Source organism: Macrobrachium rosenbergii, chromosome 19, assembly GCF_040412425.1.
Source record: "Macrobrachium rosenbergii isolate ZJJX-2024 chromosome 19, ASM4041242v1, whole genome shotgun sequence".
Taxonomy (NCBI): Eukaryota; Metazoa; Arthropoda; class Malacostraca; order Decapoda; family Palaemonidae; genus Macrobrachium; species Macrobrachium rosenbergii.
The window spans coordinates 35,566,657-35,589,156 of record NC_089759.1 but is presented as its reverse complement, the minus strand read 5'-3'; the positions used below and the strand labels follow the sequence as shown (position 1 = coordinate 35,589,156).

General features: G+C 38.3%; 1 protein-coding gene across 2 annotated transcripts in view; it reads left to right on the top strand.

Annotated features, from left to right (window-relative positions):
- LOC136848827 (uncharacterized) overlaps positions 1-22,500 on the top strand; it is a 318,864-nt gene that overhangs the window by 140,847 nt on the left and 155,517 nt on the right. For both annotated transcript variants that reach the window (XM_067121566.1, XM_067121567.1), the window contains exon 2: positions 1,460-1,880. In XM_067121566.1, coding sequence (XP_066977667.1) covers positions 1,877-1,880 — 4 coding nt within the window. In that variant the 5' untranslated portion in view covers positions 1,460-1,876. The remainder of the gene's footprint in view (positions 1-1,459; positions 1,881-22,500) is intronic.

Sequence of the window (22,500 nt, the reverse complement as noted above, 5' to 3'; positions counted from 1 at the left end):
CAGAAACAGCTACATTTAACTGAACTACCGAAAAACGAACAAAATAAATTACAATCAAAATGTATGTTTTTTCATCGAACTTTTTCCTTTTAAATCTTTCCCGTTCCATGTTTTCATTTTGGTTCCTTTTGTTTTTTCTATTGTATATATTTTCTCTTATTTATCAATCAATTTATCTTACTTATCTGTTCAATCTACCAATTTATTTTATTTATTCGCCTATTTATTCAGTTGGTTGACAGACTGATGGACTAACTGATCGGTTGAATGATTTTTTTTCCACGGAGGAATTATGGCACAAGGTTGCCAGGTCCTACGATGTCTCAAGATGGTTCCTGGTCGCCGCCAAGAATGGTCGCAAAATCACCTTCGCTTTCCACTGCTTCGCAAGTTTCCTCTTCCTACTACTATGACCTATTTCCAGAGACCCCTTAAATCTGCTTTTAAAGAACGCTTTCCATCAATCGAAGCCACCGAGATTACAAAATACGTAAAGTAAGTCCATTATTAACTAGAGCAGTTCATTTCTCCTCAGCTTCAAAGAGTTTCTGTTCCGCCTTCAGAAAACAAGAATGCGTCGAAGTTTCTTCGGCGCAAGCGAGTGTTCTGTACGTCGTATAAACAAGGCCACCGAAAATAAATCGATCTTTCCGTAGTCTCGGTATAATGCTGTATGAGCTGCGGCCCATGAAACTTTAACTACGGCCCGGTGGTGGCCTGGCCTATATCTTTGCCAGAAGCACGATTATGGCTAACTTTAACCTTAAATAAAATAAACACTGCTGAGGCTAGAGGGCTGCAATTTGGTATGTTTTATGATTGGAAGGTGGATGATCAACATAACAATTTGCAGCCCTCTAGCCTCAATAGTTCTTAAGATCTGAGGGCGGACAGAAAAAAGTGCGGATAAAAAAGTGCAGACGGACAGACAAAGCCGGCACAATAATTTTCTTTTCAGAAAACTAAAAAGGAAAGCAGCTTCTTATATGATAACAAGACGGTTAATGGTAATACATCTTGGTACCTGAATAAATATTAGATACCATGCAGTTTGAATGAGGTCCTTTTAGTAATATATATATATATATATATATATATATATATATATATATATATATATATATATGTGTGTGTGTGTGTGTGTGTGTGTGTGTGTGTGTTTGCATATATATAGACTGAGTTATTTGAAAGAGAAAAGAAACATTGCTATAAGTTTATACAAATAGTGAAGTTACATAAAACCCTTCTAAACCTTTTGTAGAGCTTTTTGATTTTTACTTCGGAAGGCATTAAATCGAAAAGTATTCCAGAAAGTTTATCAACAAATAAAAATATTTGCTGGTAACATTCAGCGTGGACACTGATTAACGTTAGCCTATTATATAAGTTTCCGCGATGAACTCTCTAATAACATGAGATATACTTCTTTACATCATAAGGTTCTCTTCTTCTTTTTCAGGTTGTGTGAGTGAAGTAAAGCTGAAGGAAGTCTCCCAGCGAAAAGATATAGAACTATTTCGTAGCGAAGCCATTCCCAACAACCTCCACTGAATTAGACTAACGCGCCTTAGCTAGTGCGACTATGAACGATGTCTTTCAAGAAAACACCGTGATTCTCTTGCCCACTAGCATACATTTCCACTTGGTTTCGTGGTTTCGAAGCTTCTGTTGGAACTGAAGCGTTAACTGAAGCTAATCGGCGAGTGTGGGGAACTCTGTTTCTGACAGCCACTCTGCGGAGCCGTTACGTAAAAGCTAAAGCAGAGTGCTCTCTCTAATACTACTACAACGCTGAACTTCCCATTCTTCTTCTTCATCATCTCAATTCATACCGCAAGGATCACTGCTACACTGCGTCTGCGCAAACGACCTCGAGATGGGTGAGTGTTCAGTATATTTCTTTAGTTTTACTTGATACCAGAAATTCTGTGACGTCATTTACTTCACTTCTTCCTGTGAACCAAGATGAAGGAGCTTTTGGGGACATGTATGTGATGGATAAAGATTACGTTGGGCTAGCCAAGGCTAGGTTACATAAGTTTACTTTGGTATGTATACTACATCTCTCCCCTGACGTTCATCAGTGTAGTCGAATCTCCCGTAACGTTAGTATGTTGTTAGGTCTATTACACGGATCTTCCTGGATGTAGAGCATGGGAAAAGACAGCTTTTGTAGCTTTGTAGCGTCAAGAACTGTGTAGGAGGAAGAGCTGACCAGAATTGGGGAGGTACCCTGGATAGGGCCCAAGAACTGTGTCTCTACGTTGGTTAAACTAAGGTATACTTATCTTTTTCCCCTTTTCAAATTAAATTTAATTCACACTTGGTTCTTATATAACTATCGTCTTTGGAAGTAACACGGGTACTCTTTTTCTCTCGCCGTACCATCCCTCTCTCTCTCTCTCTCTCTCTCTCTCTCTCTCTCTCTCTCTCTCTCTCTCTCTCTCTCTCTGTCACAAACACACAGACACTTTCTCCGTCATCAAAATCCAACATTTTACGTTTTGTTTGAAAAACAAAAAAGTAAAAATTAATCATAAATGTGCATCATATGGAGTAAGTCACGAGATCTCCCAGTTGCACTCAGGAGGCAGCGGTGGACAGAGCACTTAAAGGAAAACATCGCTAATCACTTAATATCCTGCTGAGTAATAAAAAAAATTATATTGCTTAGCGTCTTATCGCATATGAATGCAATGGATATGGTAACACTTATATCATCCGAGAAGAAATTTATAGCAGTTTCTCATGACTTAGAAAGGTTTGCACTGGGTCAATTTACGTAAATTTTACTTTACGAATACACGTTGATTTTTTTTTACGGCTAATTTCAACTTAGCAGTTTGATATTGGTTTCTTCTTTGCATTTCTGACTCAACTGCATAAATAAACTACAAGTATTAGGCTTCAAAGTGACACGGTAATGACTATCATAGCGTAAATAGTAACTCCAAAGTGAAGCGATAAAAAAAAAAAGATAGCAGTTACATAATGATATAAGGTACACTAGCCCAAGCAAACAGTATTTTACTGCAGAGTGTGATCTATATCTAGTAATTCTTGTTTCTGTAAAGTTCATATTTAGTACAAAAAGAATTTGCAAGTAGACGTTATGAAAAGACGACGTTATACACACGTAATTTCGACATTTTGTAACATACACGGTCAACATTTCGAACGTAATTCCTAAAAAAAACAAAATGGTAATGTTGTTCTGCCATATCCCGTTGGCGAGGCGGGGAGGGGGGGGGGGCGGGGAGGGCGAAAGCTTGTGGACAGTACAGGGCACGGTGTCGTAGGAGAGATAGGCCGAGGTAACTTTAGGTTAGGAATGCTTTGTGAAATATGACATGCATTCAAGCAGACCGCCACCCGCGGGAATAGGCCTGGCGTGCTGAGCTCATTTCCACTTTTGCATTATCACACAGAAGAACAGTCCTGTCTATAAACAGTGAATGCTCTTTGGATGAATAAATGGTATTTGGTCCTTAACAGTGTTAGATGATTGCGATAACACCCATCGCCTCCCAACCAAAATCAGGTACTCCAGTACTGGAGGGAGTTCAGTAACTGATGAGGTACTGGCCAGAACATATGAATGTATTTTTCTCCTATATTTAAGATTTCTGCTGTGAAAGTTTCAAGAACGTAGTACCATTTCCCTATCGTTCTGATTTCACCTCTCAGGAAAGGGGGCACGTATTTTTATATCGCCAGGAAGGGGAAATGATGCTGGCACGTGATGGAAGTCTTGAAATCCTCCAGAGGGAGAGGATTACCAGGTGGTAAATAAACAGAGATCATTGTCTCTTTTCAAGAAAAAATGCGCTGTCGCTCATTGTCGATGAGACTACTGATGTAGCGGTTAGTAAGAATATCATGGTCACTTTAGTCCAATGTGATTCTTAATTCTTGGACTGTTTTTTTTTATGAAAGCAAGTATCTTTCAAGATGAGAATGATTGAGTTCCCAGTCACTGTCTATTGCTGTTCAGTGCAAATGAAGAATATCTGGCTTATAAGTGATTCAAATTATCCCCGTTAAACCTGTCTTTGCCAATTCCGCTAACAACGGAAAAAAAAAATTATGAAGCTTCAGAAAAACTAGTGAGGTCCCGTATCACGAATTAGGACCATTATTTGTTTGTTTGTGTGTTTTTGTGTGTATTTGTGTGTGTGTGTGTGTGTGTGTGTGTGTGTGTATGTGTATGGATACTGACATTTTCACATGAATTTTTTTTTCTGGCTTTCTGAATCTCCGTCATCTTAAGAAAAAAAAAACAGTATTTTTTTTCCATTAGCTGTTGGAACAGCTTTATTTACAGAAAACGTACCAGAATCCTTTTCTGAGAGGTCGAAACAATCTATCCCATCGCTGGACCAGCAACAACCAGATTTATTTTATATTATCTGGAAGTCTGGATGGCTACCTCACTATTTTAAGCTCCTATACTTTTCTTGACAAACTTGTCATTTATAGAGTCTATTATTTCCATTTGTGTGGTTCTCATTGATGCTCTTATTTCCTTGCTTGCATTCCAGTTCCAGTTTTCCTTTGTTGTGGTCATTTTTCACTGAATTATGTTCCCAATGGTAGTAGCAGGCTTAACCCTCACACCACTGTTCACATCTAGGGCTCCTGATGCATACACCATGATCGTCCTCTCCACAAGTTACTCAGATCACTGACTTGCCTCAAATTGTTAACCAGCAAGATATTAACACATGCTCAAAATTTTGACAAAAAAATGCCTTTTATGCCTGTGCTGTGCTGTGCAGATGTAGTACAGAGGTCTCTAGGCGTCAAGCAGTCGGATGGAACCGGCTTGAAACACGATGGCAATATCCACTTCTTTTCTTTTTTCGTTCTCGCTGCTGATATTCGTTCTTGATTACTTAGTTCTGCTTAGAGTTTCTTCTTAGTCATTTATCATGAGAGAAGTAGAGATGAACGTCAACTGGAACTCCACCAAGGAAGACAAAGCGAGCATACAGTTGTCTGAATGTGCTTCCACCAGCTCTATATTTTGCCACAGGCTGTCTGCTGCAACGCTTAAGGATGCCATTTTGTTTTTAGTTTAGTTACGCCAGTGCCAATGTGCACTGCAAGTGTTTATCATGAATTCGATACAAATGTCAAAGGCATAATCTTGTTTTTGTTTCTCTTTGACTTAATTCGATTTTCATCAAATGTGGTTATACTCGAATCAGAGGGAATGAGAGTACAAGCCTTCACTATAAGGCCCAGATAATGATTTTAAAAACAGGTATGTCTATGAATAAAAAACTGTTTGAATATATAAAAATAAAGAGGAACACTTAATCAAGTTCAATTGGCCACTCATGACAACAGCAAAAACTGCCTTCAAATCTTCGCCCTTTGAGACAGTTGCGCCATCGGATTACCGTCATGACAAATCGTACTTCTCAGGCTAAGTTCGATCTCAGCAATAATACCTTTTCTGCTGATGAAGATAACTTTGTTGACAGTGGAAAATTGGCTCTTTCAGTCGTTAAATTGAAAACCTAATAACTTTTTATACAGATAATCACTATTAAGTACTACTTGGATAAGCTTTGCGAATCTGAGGTTGACAAACCCTTTACATGTGGTCGCGATAGAGCAAAGATTTTGCTGTTAATTTTTCTGCAACGATATAGTGTTAATCCAAGACTTTATCTGATTTTTAAAGCTTATTTTTCCTGTTTCGAGTCTTGAATGCAATTTCTACCAATAAAAATTCCTTGCATTAATTCTAGTAGATTAATCTTATCAACAGAATTGATTCATAATGCAATACGAAGCCAGTAACATTAATAGCAGTGAAATAGTATCATGTGAATAGTACCAATAATAATAATATTAATGACAGTAATGAATGTTGAATTAATAAGTTATAATAACAATTATTAATTCTCCCTTTTTGCTCCTTTCCTTTTACTCGGGGTTAAACTGTCAAAATGTAACAGAGAGTACCAAAGGAATTGGATTAACATCTTTCCGGGAACAACCAGTCGCGTTCATTAACGTCAAACTGCTCTCGTTTGAAATCTGATTCCCATAAGCGTTAGTCTCATGTATAAAACTGATTCATAGGCTATATTTCTAAAGTTTAGTTTTACGAAAAGAAAGTTTGAATTTTATATATGCATGAATGTTATTCTTACGCCTTCATTGTTCTTATGCCCTAACGGGTTTACTTTTGTATAAAAAATATCTTATACAAATTGTAATTTAATCCGATCATACATATACATTTTATTGACAAACAAACGATTAAGTTATACAAATTCACTTAATGACCTCTGGCTTATGTCTGCTTTAACTTGGATTCTGTGCTACTTCGGCTTGTTATCTACGCGTCACCCACTTCGAGGTGCTAGTACTAAGCACCGTTTGGTAAATGCAAAGTAACGGCCGCACGAAGATACCGTTCATTAATATAATTTATCGGCCACACAATAAAGAAATGGGTGGTATATAATACTTTGATCCCCGGGGGGCTAGTACTAAACACGGCGTCCTAAGGGGCTTCCACCATGTTTAGTACTAGCACCTCGGAGTAGGTGACGCGTAGATAACAAGCCGTCCCAAGGAGCTTCCGCCATGTTTAGTACTAACACCTCGGTGACGCCACGCCAAAGGTAGCACCCTTGGATTCTTATTCGAGGGCACTATTTTAAATGCGAGACATTTTAATTGTATTTAAAGACATTCAGCGATTTCCTAGTTGCAACTGCAGAAACCTTCCCCTAACGGGATTGCCAACGTCCTCTCATACATAGGACCAGCTTTTACGTGCTTTATTCAAAGACCAGAGTTCTCTTTCCTCGGCATAACTCAGTTTCCCAGTTCTTTAAAAGCTCCTGTTTCACTGACCACGTTTAGAAAAAGACCACTATCAGTCTCCCCATTTGCAAAACAGGACGGAACTATGACCTTCAGTTTCCAACAGCTGAGAGTTTTGCGAAAGGTAAACACTTTTACAGATCAAAGCAAAACTAAAATGAAAACTGCTCTATCTATCAAATTAAAAAATTACCCTCCGTGATAGAATAGAGAAATGTTTCAGCATTTACGCGCATTTTCGGAGAGAGAGAGAGAGAGAGGGAGAGAGAGAGAGAGAGAGAGAGAGAGAGAGAGAGAGAGAGAGAGAGAGAGTGAGTATTTTTTCAGTATAAAAACACACAAAAATTCTTCTAAACGACAAAATGACGAAGTAAACGAACCGCTCTCGACAAAATGGAGCTAGTTACTAAGTTTACGTTCTTGAATGGCCTAAAAAAAAAAAAGCTTTGCGTCACCAGTCCCTCTGCGATGAAGAAAAGAATGCTTATAAGGTAGACATAATTATTAAGGTTCATCCGCCCGACAGGACTCGGTAAAAGACATGAAAAATCAATTACACACTTTTTAATAAATGACTGCACACGAAAAATGAAGACTGACAAAACTCCAAATAGGAATCTTCTCAGGAGGCGACATTCACAGTTGGCTGAAATTAAGCCAATCGAAAAGAGTGGACACTTGAGGATAAACTGCTCTTAATAAGAATCACGCTGCAATAAAGTGACGGAGAATAGATAATCCCTGAATTTTTTATTTTGATTTATGTCAGATTATTTAGCTACAGGTGCAAGAGATGATTACACTTGATTTAAACCCAAACTTGTGGCAGGTGTTGCGTGCCTCTATTAGTGTCAAATTGTTTCCACTCCCGATGCTGAAAAAAAGTTAGGGTGGAATTAAAAAATGCCCTTGAAGCCACCGACAAGAAATTACGGTTCCTCTAACAACACTTTGGTTTAGTTGGCTCTGAATAATCATTACTATGTTAATTGTCGGAAGATTAATAAGACACTGAGAAATATGGACATCTTCGCGCCACAGCCCATATTACCACAAACGATAAGGAGACTAGGCTAATGCTGCAGTGTTGCCTGTTAGGAATTTCTGAAGAATACACTTTGAAAGGCTCGTCGTACCGTGGCGATGAAGCGCCAGCTTACAGACTGGAGTGCTGAGATGACTTATAGGATTTTTTCGAATAATGCGAAGTAGATTTTGCTTCCGTTTTCCTCACGTCAAGGAAGCGGAAGCAAATGTCGCAAAACAAAAGTGCAGCAGCAAAAACGACCATCTGTTGCTAAGTCTATAACTGCTCAACCGAAGCAGAGCCATCTATTGTGCCATTTTGCAAGTGCACCCTATCTTTGTTTAATGTAGGTAATCTAGTGCAGGGCGACTTATATTCAAATGAGGGTGAATAAGTATTAAAATTTACATAGAAATCGAAACACAAAACTGTCATCAAGAGTAAATATTCTGGAAGGATTTGTTTACAAAATCTGTCCATGTTCAATTGCATTCTCTGAGCCGGCAATGTAGAACTTTTATCTTCCGCTTCTTCTTCTTCTTCTTCTTCTTCTTCTTCTTCTTCTTCTTCTTCTTCTTCTTCTTCTTCTTCTTCTTCTAACGTGCTTTTTCCCCAATTTTTGCATGGGGTAAGCACGATGCCTTCTTTTGAAGGACTTTGATTTGGCTTTGGGGTAGACCGTAGTCTCGATCGGCTGCCCTGCCTGACATCGCTATGGACTGCAATAAATATATCTGCTATCAAGGAAAGTTCAGCTTCACACTTGAGCTATTCAAAGATCCTTCTATGAATATGTTAACTTCCTGACACACTGACTAGGTTCAAAGGCTCATACTAAAAAAAAAAAAGTCAGAAAACACACACACACACACACACACACACATATCAGTATCGATAAATTTGTCTTCTGTCTCAAGCACAGAAAAAGAAAGCAGTCAGAACTGGGTCCCCGAGTTTTTATCCCTTAATCACCGGGGTATAAATTTATCTAAACAAGCAGGCCTCTCTATAAGAATGCGAGCAGTTCTTAATTAAGATCTGCTTAATATGGGCGTCGTTACTTTTACGCTACTTTCTTTCATCTTAATCCTCACTCCCTTTACAGTTTCTATCTACAGGTTCGCATTTAGCAAGTTAAAAAAAAGACAATTTTTGTCACTGCTTTGAAATCTCGAGCATAATTAAGTATATATAAAGGGAAATGAGGGGAAGACGGAATATTTTATAAATAAAATAACTTTATCCACATGAAACATTACTCTATGGGTCAATTAGTTGTTTCCTTGTAGGTCTGACCTGGCGAGGTGTCTTGGGTTTCATGTAAACCTTCTGTTTGCAAAGAAACGCAGTGATGAATCTAATATTTTCATATGCTTTCAGTCATGCAACATATATCATTTTTGTTCATAAAAATTTTGCTGTTGTGGAGACAGTCTTAGTAAGGGATATGAAAATGAAAATTTCAGTGATGTATCCTCGGTTATTTCAAATATTCATTCGATTCTAGAATAATGTAATTAGTTAAAATAAAGGCCAACACGTCAGTCTGACGTCAGAGCCTGAACTTCGATAAACAGAATTTCATTTCAGATAAGAGAAAAAATACCAAAGTTAAACACTTCTTTATTGCTTGTTAAGTTCACACATACTCTGAGCACTGACGTCAAACTACAGGTCACAAACGCCTTTTTGGAATGTAAATAAAAACATGCACAAACTGTTGCATAGAATAAACACTTTAAGATAAGGACTTCAGTTGCGTGAGCAATGGTCATTGATCGTTGGCTACTGTGATAACAACATCTCGTTTACTGCCTTCACAATTAGTATTTTAGTATTTTCCACTATAAACGTTTACCAAGAGATGGAAATATACAAGGAAAATAGCAGTGCAACAGGAGCTTAAACATATCTAAGATTAGGAACTCCAGCGAATCAAATTATTAGAGCTTGATGACAGAACGAACAAGATTTTCATTCAAACACCAAAACGAAAATAAAACTTTAAAAAAAAGGTTGGGTGTGTGGGTGGGCTTCGAAGAAAGCAACAGAAAATTTCGTAATTGTATTAAGAGATGAAAGTATTAGTTTCCAAATTAGTAGTTCTCCATCCCGACAGCGCATTAAATAATTTACGTCCCAGTAGTTCTTCAAACCGACGGCGTCCAGGGCTGAGGCTGGAGCGTGCTAAAAAAAAGAGCGGTCGGGATCCTGGAAAAGCGCTTGGTAACTGCAACCTGATTTGAGATGGGCTTTTGCCCCCCAGCCCCCCCTTAATTCTCGCGCATTGCCAATCCTGTCGAAAAATTCGCCCCCCACTTCTTTTGCATTTTTTAACATCGCAGCGTTTCATGTCTCTATTTAGATTTTGCTTTTTTCAGCCCAGAGCTTTCCAGGATAGAATTGACATTTTAATCTTTTATGCTTTTCGAATTCGCCATTCATTTGTCTTTTGTTTTTGTTTTTTTTGTTTTTTTTCGATCGAGCGTCAGATCGCAGCACACGCGGACACGGAGTGGGAGAGAGATATTCGGAATCGATATCCGAAAAATGAGGAAATCAATTGCATTTAACAAAGTTTTCTGGTTTGGGGTCAGCCATTTCGTGAGTTTTTCTTTCCGCTTCAAAAGACACACAGGATTTTTTTTTTTTTCCTCCTTTTAATCAGGACCCAACACATTTCTTTGAAAACTCCCGCAATCCTAAACGCAAGATTCGTATCTGGTACGGTAGAACTTGATAGTGCAGCATATATATATATATATATATATATATATATATATATATATATATATATATATATATATATATATATATATATATATATATATATATATATCCCATTTTCTCAACCATAAGTGACGCTCGTTCCCGTCCACACCTGGTCAGCCGGTAGGTAGCAGGCGCTGATCAAACCCCGGACCTTGCAGAAGCGAGCCGTTTGCTCTAAACAAATGTCTCTCAACTATCACTGCACCTGATATATCATATATATTGGATTTGGATTTTTTTTACATAATAACTAAATTACTCAGAATTTCCAGCAGAGTTTTCGATAACATTCATCACTAAAAACATTCGTAGTTAGCTAGAATACATTTGCTTTACTTTTTATTGTTTTATTCTTAATACAGGAATAGTGTACAACATTCGTATTTTGCTTGAATTTACAGGACTTTAAAATGATCCCATTAAAACTGCAACATATGCCTGTTTTTTTTTTTTTTTTTTTTTGTAGGTCCTCGCATAAGGAACTAGGCTCGAACAACTCTAAATATCTAGGCTCGAACAACTCTAAATATCCCATTCCCTATAAGCCTGGGCATAATTCAAATAAAATTCTTATATACGATGGACTAGGGCAAGAGAAGCAACCTCAGTCTTCTAGATAGCTGCTTGTAATACAATAAGCAAGTGGGATTATCTGATTTGACGTAAACAAACCGGTCATGCATAAAAGCAAGCAAGCCTAATTTTATGTTCTAAAACTGAACTCCAGGGCAAACAGACACGCCTAACTTGACTCACAAAAGCAGAAGGAAATCTCGGCCACACGTGCGACGCAGTGAGTTTTATGCCCTCGAAATAAATGAAGAAAATGTGGGAGTGAGGATTAAACTCTTGGATATCAGGCAGCGAACTGGTTTCGTTACCTGTAACCTATAAGGTACCTGCTCTTGGTGACAGCAGCCTGCACGACTGAGGCTTTGACTGTTTCTTCGTATGATTTGCTTATATATATATATTCGCTGCATAAATTTTAAAACATAAAAAAAAAAACATGAAAATAATTCTCGCTTCTATAAAATAAGATCATGGAAACGACATGAAGTTTAATTTCAAAAATCTTATCGTTTTCACACGGTTCATTTTTGTGCCTTTAATGCCTGGAATTAATACTAATACGTTGGACCTCTCAGGATTATTTTGGCAAAGGTTAAATCCATTCTTTGGTGAGAGAAGACTTCATTATAATATAAATGGCCATTAGGCATTAAAGGAGCTTTGTTGGAGATTCTCTCTGGTGTCCAGCTTATACATTCCGCCGTTTTGACCTGAGCTTCCTAAATACTTTTTCTGTAAATATTTTTGGTCTGGTTCCTAACTTCAAAATTGAAATTTCGTAACATTTTATCAAATTATTTTAATAACATCCTTTGAATAACATTTCTAATACCAATCCCATCTTTTTATTATCTTATTAAGTAAGACATTTAATTGAGAGTATCAACGGTAATGTGCATGAAGGAGTGACTGTTCGTTTGCAAGGAAATAAGGTTTTTTGCACAAACTCTCAACATTTCGCAAGTTAACTGTCACCGGCACTGATGGCCAATAACGTCATGATCTTAGCTCATGGTGCTAAATTAAGCAAAAATCAGCTGAGAGGAGTTTTGATAGTGGAGATTATTGATAGCTACTTCTGCTGAATTCATCAGAAATCTAAGTAGTTGACATATAATATACAATAGTATACTATATCCTTATAATTGTATTATAAGGAAGTAAATCGTCGACAGACACCGTTGATCCACAAATGTTTGTTAGAGAGCTACCGAGAATGGTTTAAAAATGACGAAATGAAATGGAAAACGCACAAGCACTTCATTACTAACCAGGACATCCACATCTAATTTCCCACAATGCACGCCGTGGAATAAAGTTAATAATGAAATTAGCACTACAGGGAGGGTGAGAACATTCTCCTGAAAATAAAGGAAGCGAGAAGTACCCCATTGATGAGAAACCCTATCAGTAATCGTTCGAAAATAATTGTGAGCCACCACTGGGGGTCCGCAACCGACTTTCTAAAGTCAACGTTTCTCTACCATACTCCTCATTAATAGCGCGCCTGGTTACAATTTTAGAGTACCTATTTGGGTGAGGAGGCACGTCTCAATAGTCCCTTTCTCTAGTATTAGGCTACCGTGCATAAGTGAAAGGAGTACCTATATTAGTATATATATATATACAGTATATGCGGGAGCACATACCTGTATATTGCTTTGTAATCCATTCTTAATTGTGACTTCTCTTACTTGACAGCATATGCGGCACAATTTTCGTTTTTATCCAAGTTCCCTCTTTTTTGTTTTTGAAAGCTGCGCCAAACATTTTTTCTCAGAGCAAAACTTGATTGGTAGATAATGAGAAAATACCTTCTTTTTCTCGTTTTCCTTTCACATTTCATATCCGACACTGCAGACCTCCAGATAGTGTGGCATTCAAGGAAGGCTTTATTTTAAGTGTAATGTGCATGAGTTGCTTACTTCTGGAATTTCTAGAGCACTTTATGAAGCCTTAATTTCTTCTTCTTAACATAATTACTGTCAGTGTGCACACTGTTGTTAGATTCACTGATATAGTTTGCTTTGCTTATTTTGTCTCGAGCAGTTTCGTTTAATTATATATCGCATGTTTCATGCTTATTATTTTCTTTGGCATTACAGAATCGAACCATGACTTTGCAAAGCAAGAGAAAATGTATCGCTCGCTAATCAGTAATGTCATGCTTGTAAGAAGAAATTATTTCTGCAAACAAGTTTAAAGCAGATCCCGCCCCTCTCTAAAGGTTCAGTAAGGTTACCTTTATCGACCCAGGCATCATTGTCGACCGGAGTTTCAGACGGGGCGTCGAGATGAACTTTGACCGTAAAGAAATATTTTGATTCAAAACTTTGAGCGACCCAAACTGTGATGGTTACGTTTAGCTGCGTCCTAGGATCAAAAAAAAAAAAAAAAAAGTTGACACGGCCCCTTGATCGTTGAAGCAGGTTTGCAACAGATGTTATTGATTAAAAGAACAGGTTAGTTCTGGCATTCATTTAATTTTCTGATTGGCCGGAGTAGATAAAGGCCACCTGCAATTTCTTAGCAATCTATGTGATTTGGCTTTATAGTTGATATTTCAGCCATAGTTGTGATTAATGTCTAAATTCCTAAGCGCCTTTGACCAGTCAGCCTTAGCAGTGGAAATCTCATTTAGCCCATTTATTCCAAAGTCTACTAATACAAAAAGTAAAAGGCTAAAGCAGTGGTTCTCAACCTAGGGGGGCGTCAGCAATTTCCAGGGGGGGTCGCAAGACCTAGGAAAAAATTTAAAATTCTCTAATTATATTCATTATTCTCTTACTAATATTCAGAAGTTTATGAAAAAAAAGCACAGGTATCGTGGCCTTGTAACGTTAGTTTCCTATAGTCTACCACTCTGATTAGACTCGTCTGGCTTAAGAATAAAAACACCCCTTCTCCCTCGCTTTATTTTCCATTTTCCTTTAAATCTGGGAGGGAATTTCACTCATATATGCAAGGGGGGCGCGGAGGGAAGAACCAACTCTCAGAGGGGGCCTGGTAATAGAAAGGTTAAGAACCACTGGGCTAAAGTCACATAAAAACTGAGAAATGCTAGAACGGGATTGTCAGCCTATGAAGATACCAGTGAAAAATGTTGACAACAATTTCATGAAGAAATCGTCTGAAATCCGTTTCCCCTTTCCTCGTCCGAACTGATAAGCCAAGTGGAAAAAGATAACATGTACTGGTCAAAGACATGCCCTCAGTTTTATGGGTACGTGCTCAGACACAAAGTAAAAATTGTCAGTATAATTTATTAAAGAGTTTATAATGTTTCTGTAGTCCCAAAAGATGCACCTGTGTTCGAAGGCACTATCGTTTAAGAAAAGAAGTAATAAATAAATAAATTTGCATCTCAATTTCACATAGATGAAATAAGAAGTTAAAATATTTCCTACAGTCTTCATGTAGTCTTGGTAGCCTACTTCATGAGAGAGAGAGAGAGAGAGAGAGAGAGAGAGAGAGAGAGAGAGAGAGAGAGAGTTTAGCTTACCGTAGACTCCTTTAATAATTTAACAGATACAAATAAAGGAAGTAAAAAAATACACCGTTATTCTTTATTTCCTTGTAAGGGGAGCTAAAAAAATTCTTTTATTCCAGATTCCTACACTCGGAATAGTCTCAAGTGTCATATTAGCTCGCTTGTAAATCTTGATACACGCGTATACCCAGATGCACACACAGACACACACACACACACACACACACACACACACACACATATATATATATATATATATATATATATATATATATATATATATATATATATATATATATATATATATATATATATATATATGAAAGCCAGTCTGAGTGACGTGATGGACCAATTCCTTGCAGGATCCGCAGTGATACACTTGGATACGGTGTTGAAATGTTTTTGTGAAGAAATACAAAAACTAAAAGCTTTCGTCCATCTTCTGTGGACTTGGTCACTGAAAAAAAAATCGTATACAAATATATCACTGTGGATCTTTCAACACGAACACACACACACACACACATATATATATATATATATATATATATATATATATATATATATATATATATATATATATATATATGTGTGTGTGTGTGTGTGTGTGTGTGTGTGTGTGTGTGTGTATGTGTGTAAAACCGTGATAGCAATGAAGATATCACAACAAGCTATCTGCAAAGCTAATGACCAAATCTTCGCAAATTTGCGCGTCGTATGCAATCCCAGATTAGTGGCCGATAAACTTCAAAGTCCATTCTCAAGAATTTCACGAGACGGTGGTGGTGATAATGAGCAGCCTAAGAAAATAACGGACGATGGAAGAAAAGCATTAAGGTATCAGCAGCATTACATGGGGAAAGACTCCCGCTGGGTCCCCGGGCGGTGGTAACCAGTCTAGTACAAGCTTGATCTTTTTAGGATCCTGGCTACAAGCTCCTGTGAGACTCGAGAAAATCGTGCTAATTGCTCACGAAGAGCATCAAAACTTCCCCGGTGCTTTGAAGCTTTTCTTTAATAATTCCTTGTCTAGGTCGCACGGAGAGAGAGAGAGAGAGAGAGAGAGAGAGAGAGAGAGAGAGAGAGAGAGAGAGAGAGTAAACTTCAAGCAAACGATATAGAGTCAAGGTGGGAGCAAGAATTGACACCAAAGCTAGCTTCATCGAGCAAGCAGAACAGGTGGAAAGGACTGAGACGACGCGGGTCATACTTCTGGTCAACAGCAACATTTCTCGCCGTTCAAAGTCGCCGGCAGCCTCGCGAAACTGCAGTTGAGCCATCGATCAAACGAACACACTTTACTTCTGCCGAAAACAAACGGAGTGGGCAAGAACCAGGTACCATCGTCGAGCTGAACCGGATCCAGCCGAAGTGGAAACTAACTTCATTTGCGCCAAGATCAAACAAAGTGCAGAGGAAGAAGAGCGTCATTAGTTCCCTTAGAGCTGTCATGATTTGCACAGCAAGTCTTCGCAAAGTTATTCCTGGATATGATTCACAGCGACGTCTGAGGAAGGAGGGAAGGGCCAGACGCCGGAAAGTATCTCGGAGCCAAGGCAAGACATCTGTTGGCACTTCTGCTTATAATGTGTCAATTAACTCTAAAATATAGCCCGGAGTGTCGAAGTAAAATGATCGCTCTCATAAACAAACACTCAGCTAGTATTTGAGGAGTTACAGAACTTCACAAGATACTGAGTGTGCATACAGAAGTGTGCTTGCACGCGTGTATGAAAATAAATGGAGACATTGGCTTATGCGAGGAAACACACTTGGGTATGAATAAATGGAACCTTATCTATACTATTATCATTACTATTGATGTTATTCACAAGTTTACATCTAAAAACGGCTTCTTTACTGAGCGTACTGAATACCTGCTGTGCTTTAATACTCGAAATTACCAACGAAACGCATTTCAGAAATGATAGATGACTGCACCTATTTCTTTTATGATATTTTTACTGTCACGAAACCCTTTCAAGTAATGAAACAATCTCCAGGTTATTCTTTTTCCTGTGAAAAAGCAGATCGTCTCCAGTTCAAAGGTTTTACTTTAATCTGAGATGGTTGAAGCAACAGCGTAGCAACAGACGATAATGAAATAACAGGACCGGCTTTTCTTTATTTTTTTTTTAGGCCGAGGTTCATGGGGCGGGTTACCGACAGCCCTTCCGACCCCGGCCAGAGGGTAACATGAGAGAGGGCGCTTATGATAAGACTCGGGGTCAGAAGACTCGGGGTCAGACCGTCAAGAAAGCGACTTACTCTCATGGGCAGGATTGAAATCGCGTAAGAATTAGGGAACCATCGGAAAAAGAAATTATATGGCTCAGGGGAAAAAAAAATTAAAGAGTAGGCTATTCTTGAGTATGGAACTTGAGCGGGGGGCGGGGGATACATGTTTAGGATTCTTGGTGAATAATTGGAGAATTTAATGTTTCCAAAAATTTCTGTTTCCGATGTCAGTAAAGCAATAACCCATTTTTTCCCTTTAAATGATAAATTTTCGAAATTTGCCATAGATATTTATACTCAGTCAAGCAGACATTTACAGACTTAACAAAGACTCCTTACCTCCAAAGCGGCGTCTATGACGGAAGTAATTCTATCAGTTCTATCAAAGTCGGGAAGAAAAAGCACCGAACTCATTCCCTAATCTAGAATATTAACGACTTCCATGAGCAAAATAATTTTACGATGTTCTACTGAGGAATGCAAAAACTATATTTACCTGTTTATATATCTGTTTTCTTCTTTTACTCGTGTACATAACCCTTTTTTTTTTGCCTTATTTACGATAATTTTTTACTTGTTTCATTCTATTTCGATCTTCAGAACTTTATTATTATTATTATTTTTTTTTTTTTCTTTTACACCATCAGGCCCAGTGATGAAGTTAGTGGCTGCTCCGAACTGTAGTTATCGTGTAATAAAGATAATTTCGTAGCTGCTAATTCCTGTGGAATAAAGATTATTCTGAAACTGGTGTTATTGTGGAATCAAGATTATGCCAGATTTGGAGTCATTTCGGAAAAACATTTACCCTCCAACCCGTAGTTATTGGGAAATAGAGACGTTTCATTTTCAACTTTGGTTCTTGTCGAGGATAACCTTTGTTACTTAGCATTTTAAACAGTTTTTGAAGCTGATTAGGCTGGTCCGCTGGTATAGTGGTTAGTGTCGTGGTATGCCACTCGGATGTCGCTTTGCTAGGTAACCAGTTGGTTCTTAGCCACGTAAAATAAGTTTAATCATTCGGGCCAGCCCTCTCTAGGAGAGCTGTCAATCAGCTCAGTGGTCAGGTTAAAATAAGGTATACTTAACTTAGGGGTTCGCGTCTCCCCCAGGGCGATGAAGAATCACTGGCTCTGCATCATGATCAGTCACTGCTGCAGTGTGGGGTCTGCGGTGGGAGGTTGAAGCCAACATTCTTTGGAAGCTTGAATTTCAAGTCAATTGTTTAACTCCATGTGTCGCACTGTCACCTCCACCCCCCCCCCTCGTCGGATTGTTTGGCTGAAAATGGGCTTTTAAATCATGTACTTATAATATTGAAAGCTCTTAAATATTTGACTGAAAATGGGCATTTAAATCTTGTACTTATAATATCGAAAGCTCTTTTTTTTTTTTTTTTACATTATTGCATTATTATTTACAATATACTTTAAAATTAATTCTCAGAAAATAATAATAGCAATGTTCATTGCTTCTAGAACTTCATAAAAATATATTTTTTTAATATTCTTGCCTATTACTTAGACGACTAACATAATTAAATCGCATCTTAAAATAGAGTAAAAAGACAAGGTGTTGCAATTTAATTTATTTTGTTGAAAATCAGTCAGCAGCTAGTTCATGGATTTTCGGAGGCACGCTTGAGGGGACACAATGCAACTTATTCTCAACCTTCAGTCTACTTCACTGTTTAGTTTTCATTTGGAAAAGTTGGAAAAGCCTGTCTCGCAGATATATCTTGCCCAAATGGAAGACACTTACACCAACAGCCAAATTATACAACTAATTTCTTACGTTTCGTGTTTCCGAATCAGTGTTCATCTGCAGAAATTCATCTCGATATTCAGCAGGAACTGTTTCACCCGACAATTTTTAAGTTTTTCAGGCTAAATCTAACTCCGCAACACTCAGGAAGATTTCGGTTGAATTCCTTTTTACAGTTCAGTCAGATGCTGGAAAATTCAATACTTGGCAAATTCTGGACGTACTTACTCTTCACTACCTGTGCCACCCCCCCTTTTTTTTATTTCTACTTGCACTTTCTCCATTTATCCAGCTGTAATGTAATCGACATCGCACTTTATTCAAAATATTCAGATGTCCTCTAAATTATCTGTAGAACTCTGGTGAATGTTAAAATAAATATGTCAACAGTCTGAGTCTGCCGTTTTGTATTCTCCATTGCTTCCCGCCCCCTGCCCCCAGATCCATGCAAGGGAGAAATTCTCCCTTGTTGAGAGTGCCTGCCCTGAAAAGTGCCAGACAGAAGGGGCACTTGAACAGAAACCCATAATATCTAGGAAGCATGAGACTGCCCACAAGATATAAATGAAAGGTGCAGTGTATCCGGGATTCAACGGACTGCCCATGAACCTATTGTATAGGTATATATATATATATATATATATATATATATATATATATATATATATATATATATAGGTCTATATGTTTATATATATAAATATATATATATATATATATATATATATATACACACATACACACTCTGCATGTGCACATGACACAGAGAGAGAGAGAGAGAGAGAGAGAGAGAGATGAGGAGGAGGAAGAAGGCGCGAAAATGACCATCGTAGCGGAAACATGTACATTTCAATCATGACGCCTCCATACCCTTGAGCGCACATCCAAATATTATAGGTTTGCAACAATCCAATGTTGCATAATTTACTTCATTCTGAATTTTTTAAATCCTTGAACGCGAGTTTCGCCTGATATCCGGGAAACGGAACGGCATTTTTATTTAGTGCTGAGAGAGAGAGAGAGAGAGAGAGAGAGAGAGAGAGAGAGAGAGAGAGACCGTCAAATAATTGAAGGTAGAGAAACTTTGACACGAGCAAGCCAGTCAGTCCCACGGACACATAAACTATATAGAGGGGGAGGGACTACGTCAGGATCGAGCATTCTTATTGGCTGGTGGCTCTTCCACAGTTAGCCAATGAGCGCAGAATGCAGATAGGGAGATAGAGAGGGACCGATGGAACCATCTCGGTAATAACACTTGTGCCACATGTTCGGAGGTGCTAACTGGTGCGCCACACACACACAGCCTGTCATTATAACAACGCTTCATACCTAGGAAATTACCCTCCTTGTAATATTCTCCAGCCGTGAGTCCTTCGCTCCTCCACCACGAACGATTATTGCTTTTCCTGCCACGGACAGAAGGCCGATAATGGCAACAAAAGCTTTGCACGGAGGACAGAGACGAGCAGAAAAAAACTTTTAGCTTTCACACATGAATAACAATGATAGCAGGAACACGGGTTGGGAAATGAATATACGCTCCCGTCACGAAGTGCGTCTCGCCAACGTCTCCATTAAGGGATCCATAACCCGATGTACTTCGCCATGTTCCGATATGTACGAAGCTTTATTACCTCCTGAGGGATACTTGTTCTTGAAATACAATACACACGCATGTACAGTACAGGAAAGTGCGAAGGCTCAGCAACATTCACGTCTATTTATGCTAGCATAAAACCAGCCAAGCAGTACACAGGCAATTGCACGAGGGATCAATAAAAAGATAAAAAGATTAAAGAATATTTACGGAAGCAAAGCTTAGACAACTTTAGCACATACAACCAAGAGTTAATAAAAAAAAAAGAAGTAGAATGAGACGCCGATAGCCAATCAATAAAAGAACTGACATTAATCAGAAAAATGATCAGTGCTTAGTATTTAGAGCATAGATTACAATCATTCCTCCCGAAACACCCTGCGTCATAAACTGAAGCCCTAATACCTATTTCATGCAGTTCATTAGAATAACGTATCAATTTTGGAACTATTAACTGCACTCTAATTGTACTATTACGATGGCAGCTGCTTATAACTCATCCATTACAATCTTTCCTCATCATCCTGATTTTTATTTCATAGCATAACGAACATGATGGCTTTTTGTGTGTCTTTCCGCCCTCAAATCTCAAAAACTACTGAGTCTAGAGAGCTGCAAATTGGTATGTTGACCATCCACCCTCCAATTATCAAACATACCGAATTGCAGCCCTCTAGCCTGAGAAGTTTTCATTTTATTGAAAGTTAAAGTTAGCCATGATCATGCGTCTGGCACCGCTATACTTGCCAACGACACGGGCCACCGCTATAAGTGCCAACAACACAGGCCACCGCTATAAGTACCAACAACACAGGCCACCACCGGGCTTTGGATGAAAGTTTCATGGAACGCGGCTAAGAGTTTCATGGGCCGTAGCTGAGAGTTTCATACAGCATTATACTCTGTACAGAAAACTCGACTGCACTGAAAAAATTTCCGCGCATTTTTTATCTACACTGCTGAGTTCACTTCTTGTGATAATTTACTTACAATATAATCCTTCATACCCCATAGAGCCGCCCATTTTGTTAAAGGCCACACTCTATAAATGGTTGTTCATCTTTGGGTTGTGCAACATGGTTGTAGTTTTCTCCAGCTGTTGTAGTAGCAGCTATGACAGTAGTAACTATGATAATAATAGCAGTAGCAATAGTTATAGTATGAGAAATAGTAGTATTGGAATATTAAAAATTATGTACTCGAATTCAGCCCCCATAAAAATATAACGAGGGGTTAAACATGCATGCAGAGGACTTCAGTTGTTTTAAGAGATGGTGTTACTCCAAATAGCAGTCAACCTTATCCCTCTCTCTCTCTCTCTCTCTCTCTAATTGATAGCCTGAGGGATGAAGATAAAATGATAGTTCAGTCTAATGAATATTTATTCATTGAAAAGCTTGATGAGGAAATTCAAGTACTATTCACATTGAAATTCCTTTTTCTTACCATACCGCAATACTGTAATATACTTATATCTCCGGAGTATTTCATAACTGAAGTAAATGACCACAGAGAGAGAGAGAGAGAGAGAGAGAGAGAAGCCACAGCCGCCATGTTGTCCTACTAGGCAGAGGCGTTTTGGACACACGAACACACATACTCCTCGTAGCGAGCACGCAATAGCTTAACGTGAAAGCCTCTCCGGAACCGCCCCATCTATGTTTGAATTTCATACATGGACACGCCAATAGTGTTTACTTCGAATTCTGAGGACGATATTGGACATCCAAGCAGCCACTCCTCACGCAAGAGCCTATGTGTGTGTGAGTGAGAGAGAGAGAGAGAGGTGATGGAAAATTACACGGTACCAAGAAGTCTATTAATATTCACAAAAGGTGAACCAAAAGTAGGTGGGCAGTAGATGATAACATTCATTTGGAGATTACATATACAGCTATATTAAATCATTTGCCATTATGGGTTATCTGAAAAGAGACAAATATCAAATTTAAATAAACTTAGTAGTAAAATTTAATATACCACAAACGCCATAGTTATAAGAAACACCATCGGTATAGTATAACCTAACACAAACCCTATTCCACCAACTGTCCACCTACTTTTGGCTCACCCTGTATTTTTGACGCATAGCGGGAAAGCTCATAATTACTGGATTCTTATGATCGACTGCTAATAATGCAACGACCAATTAATTTTCAAGGATAGAAAACTACTCACGGGCAACAC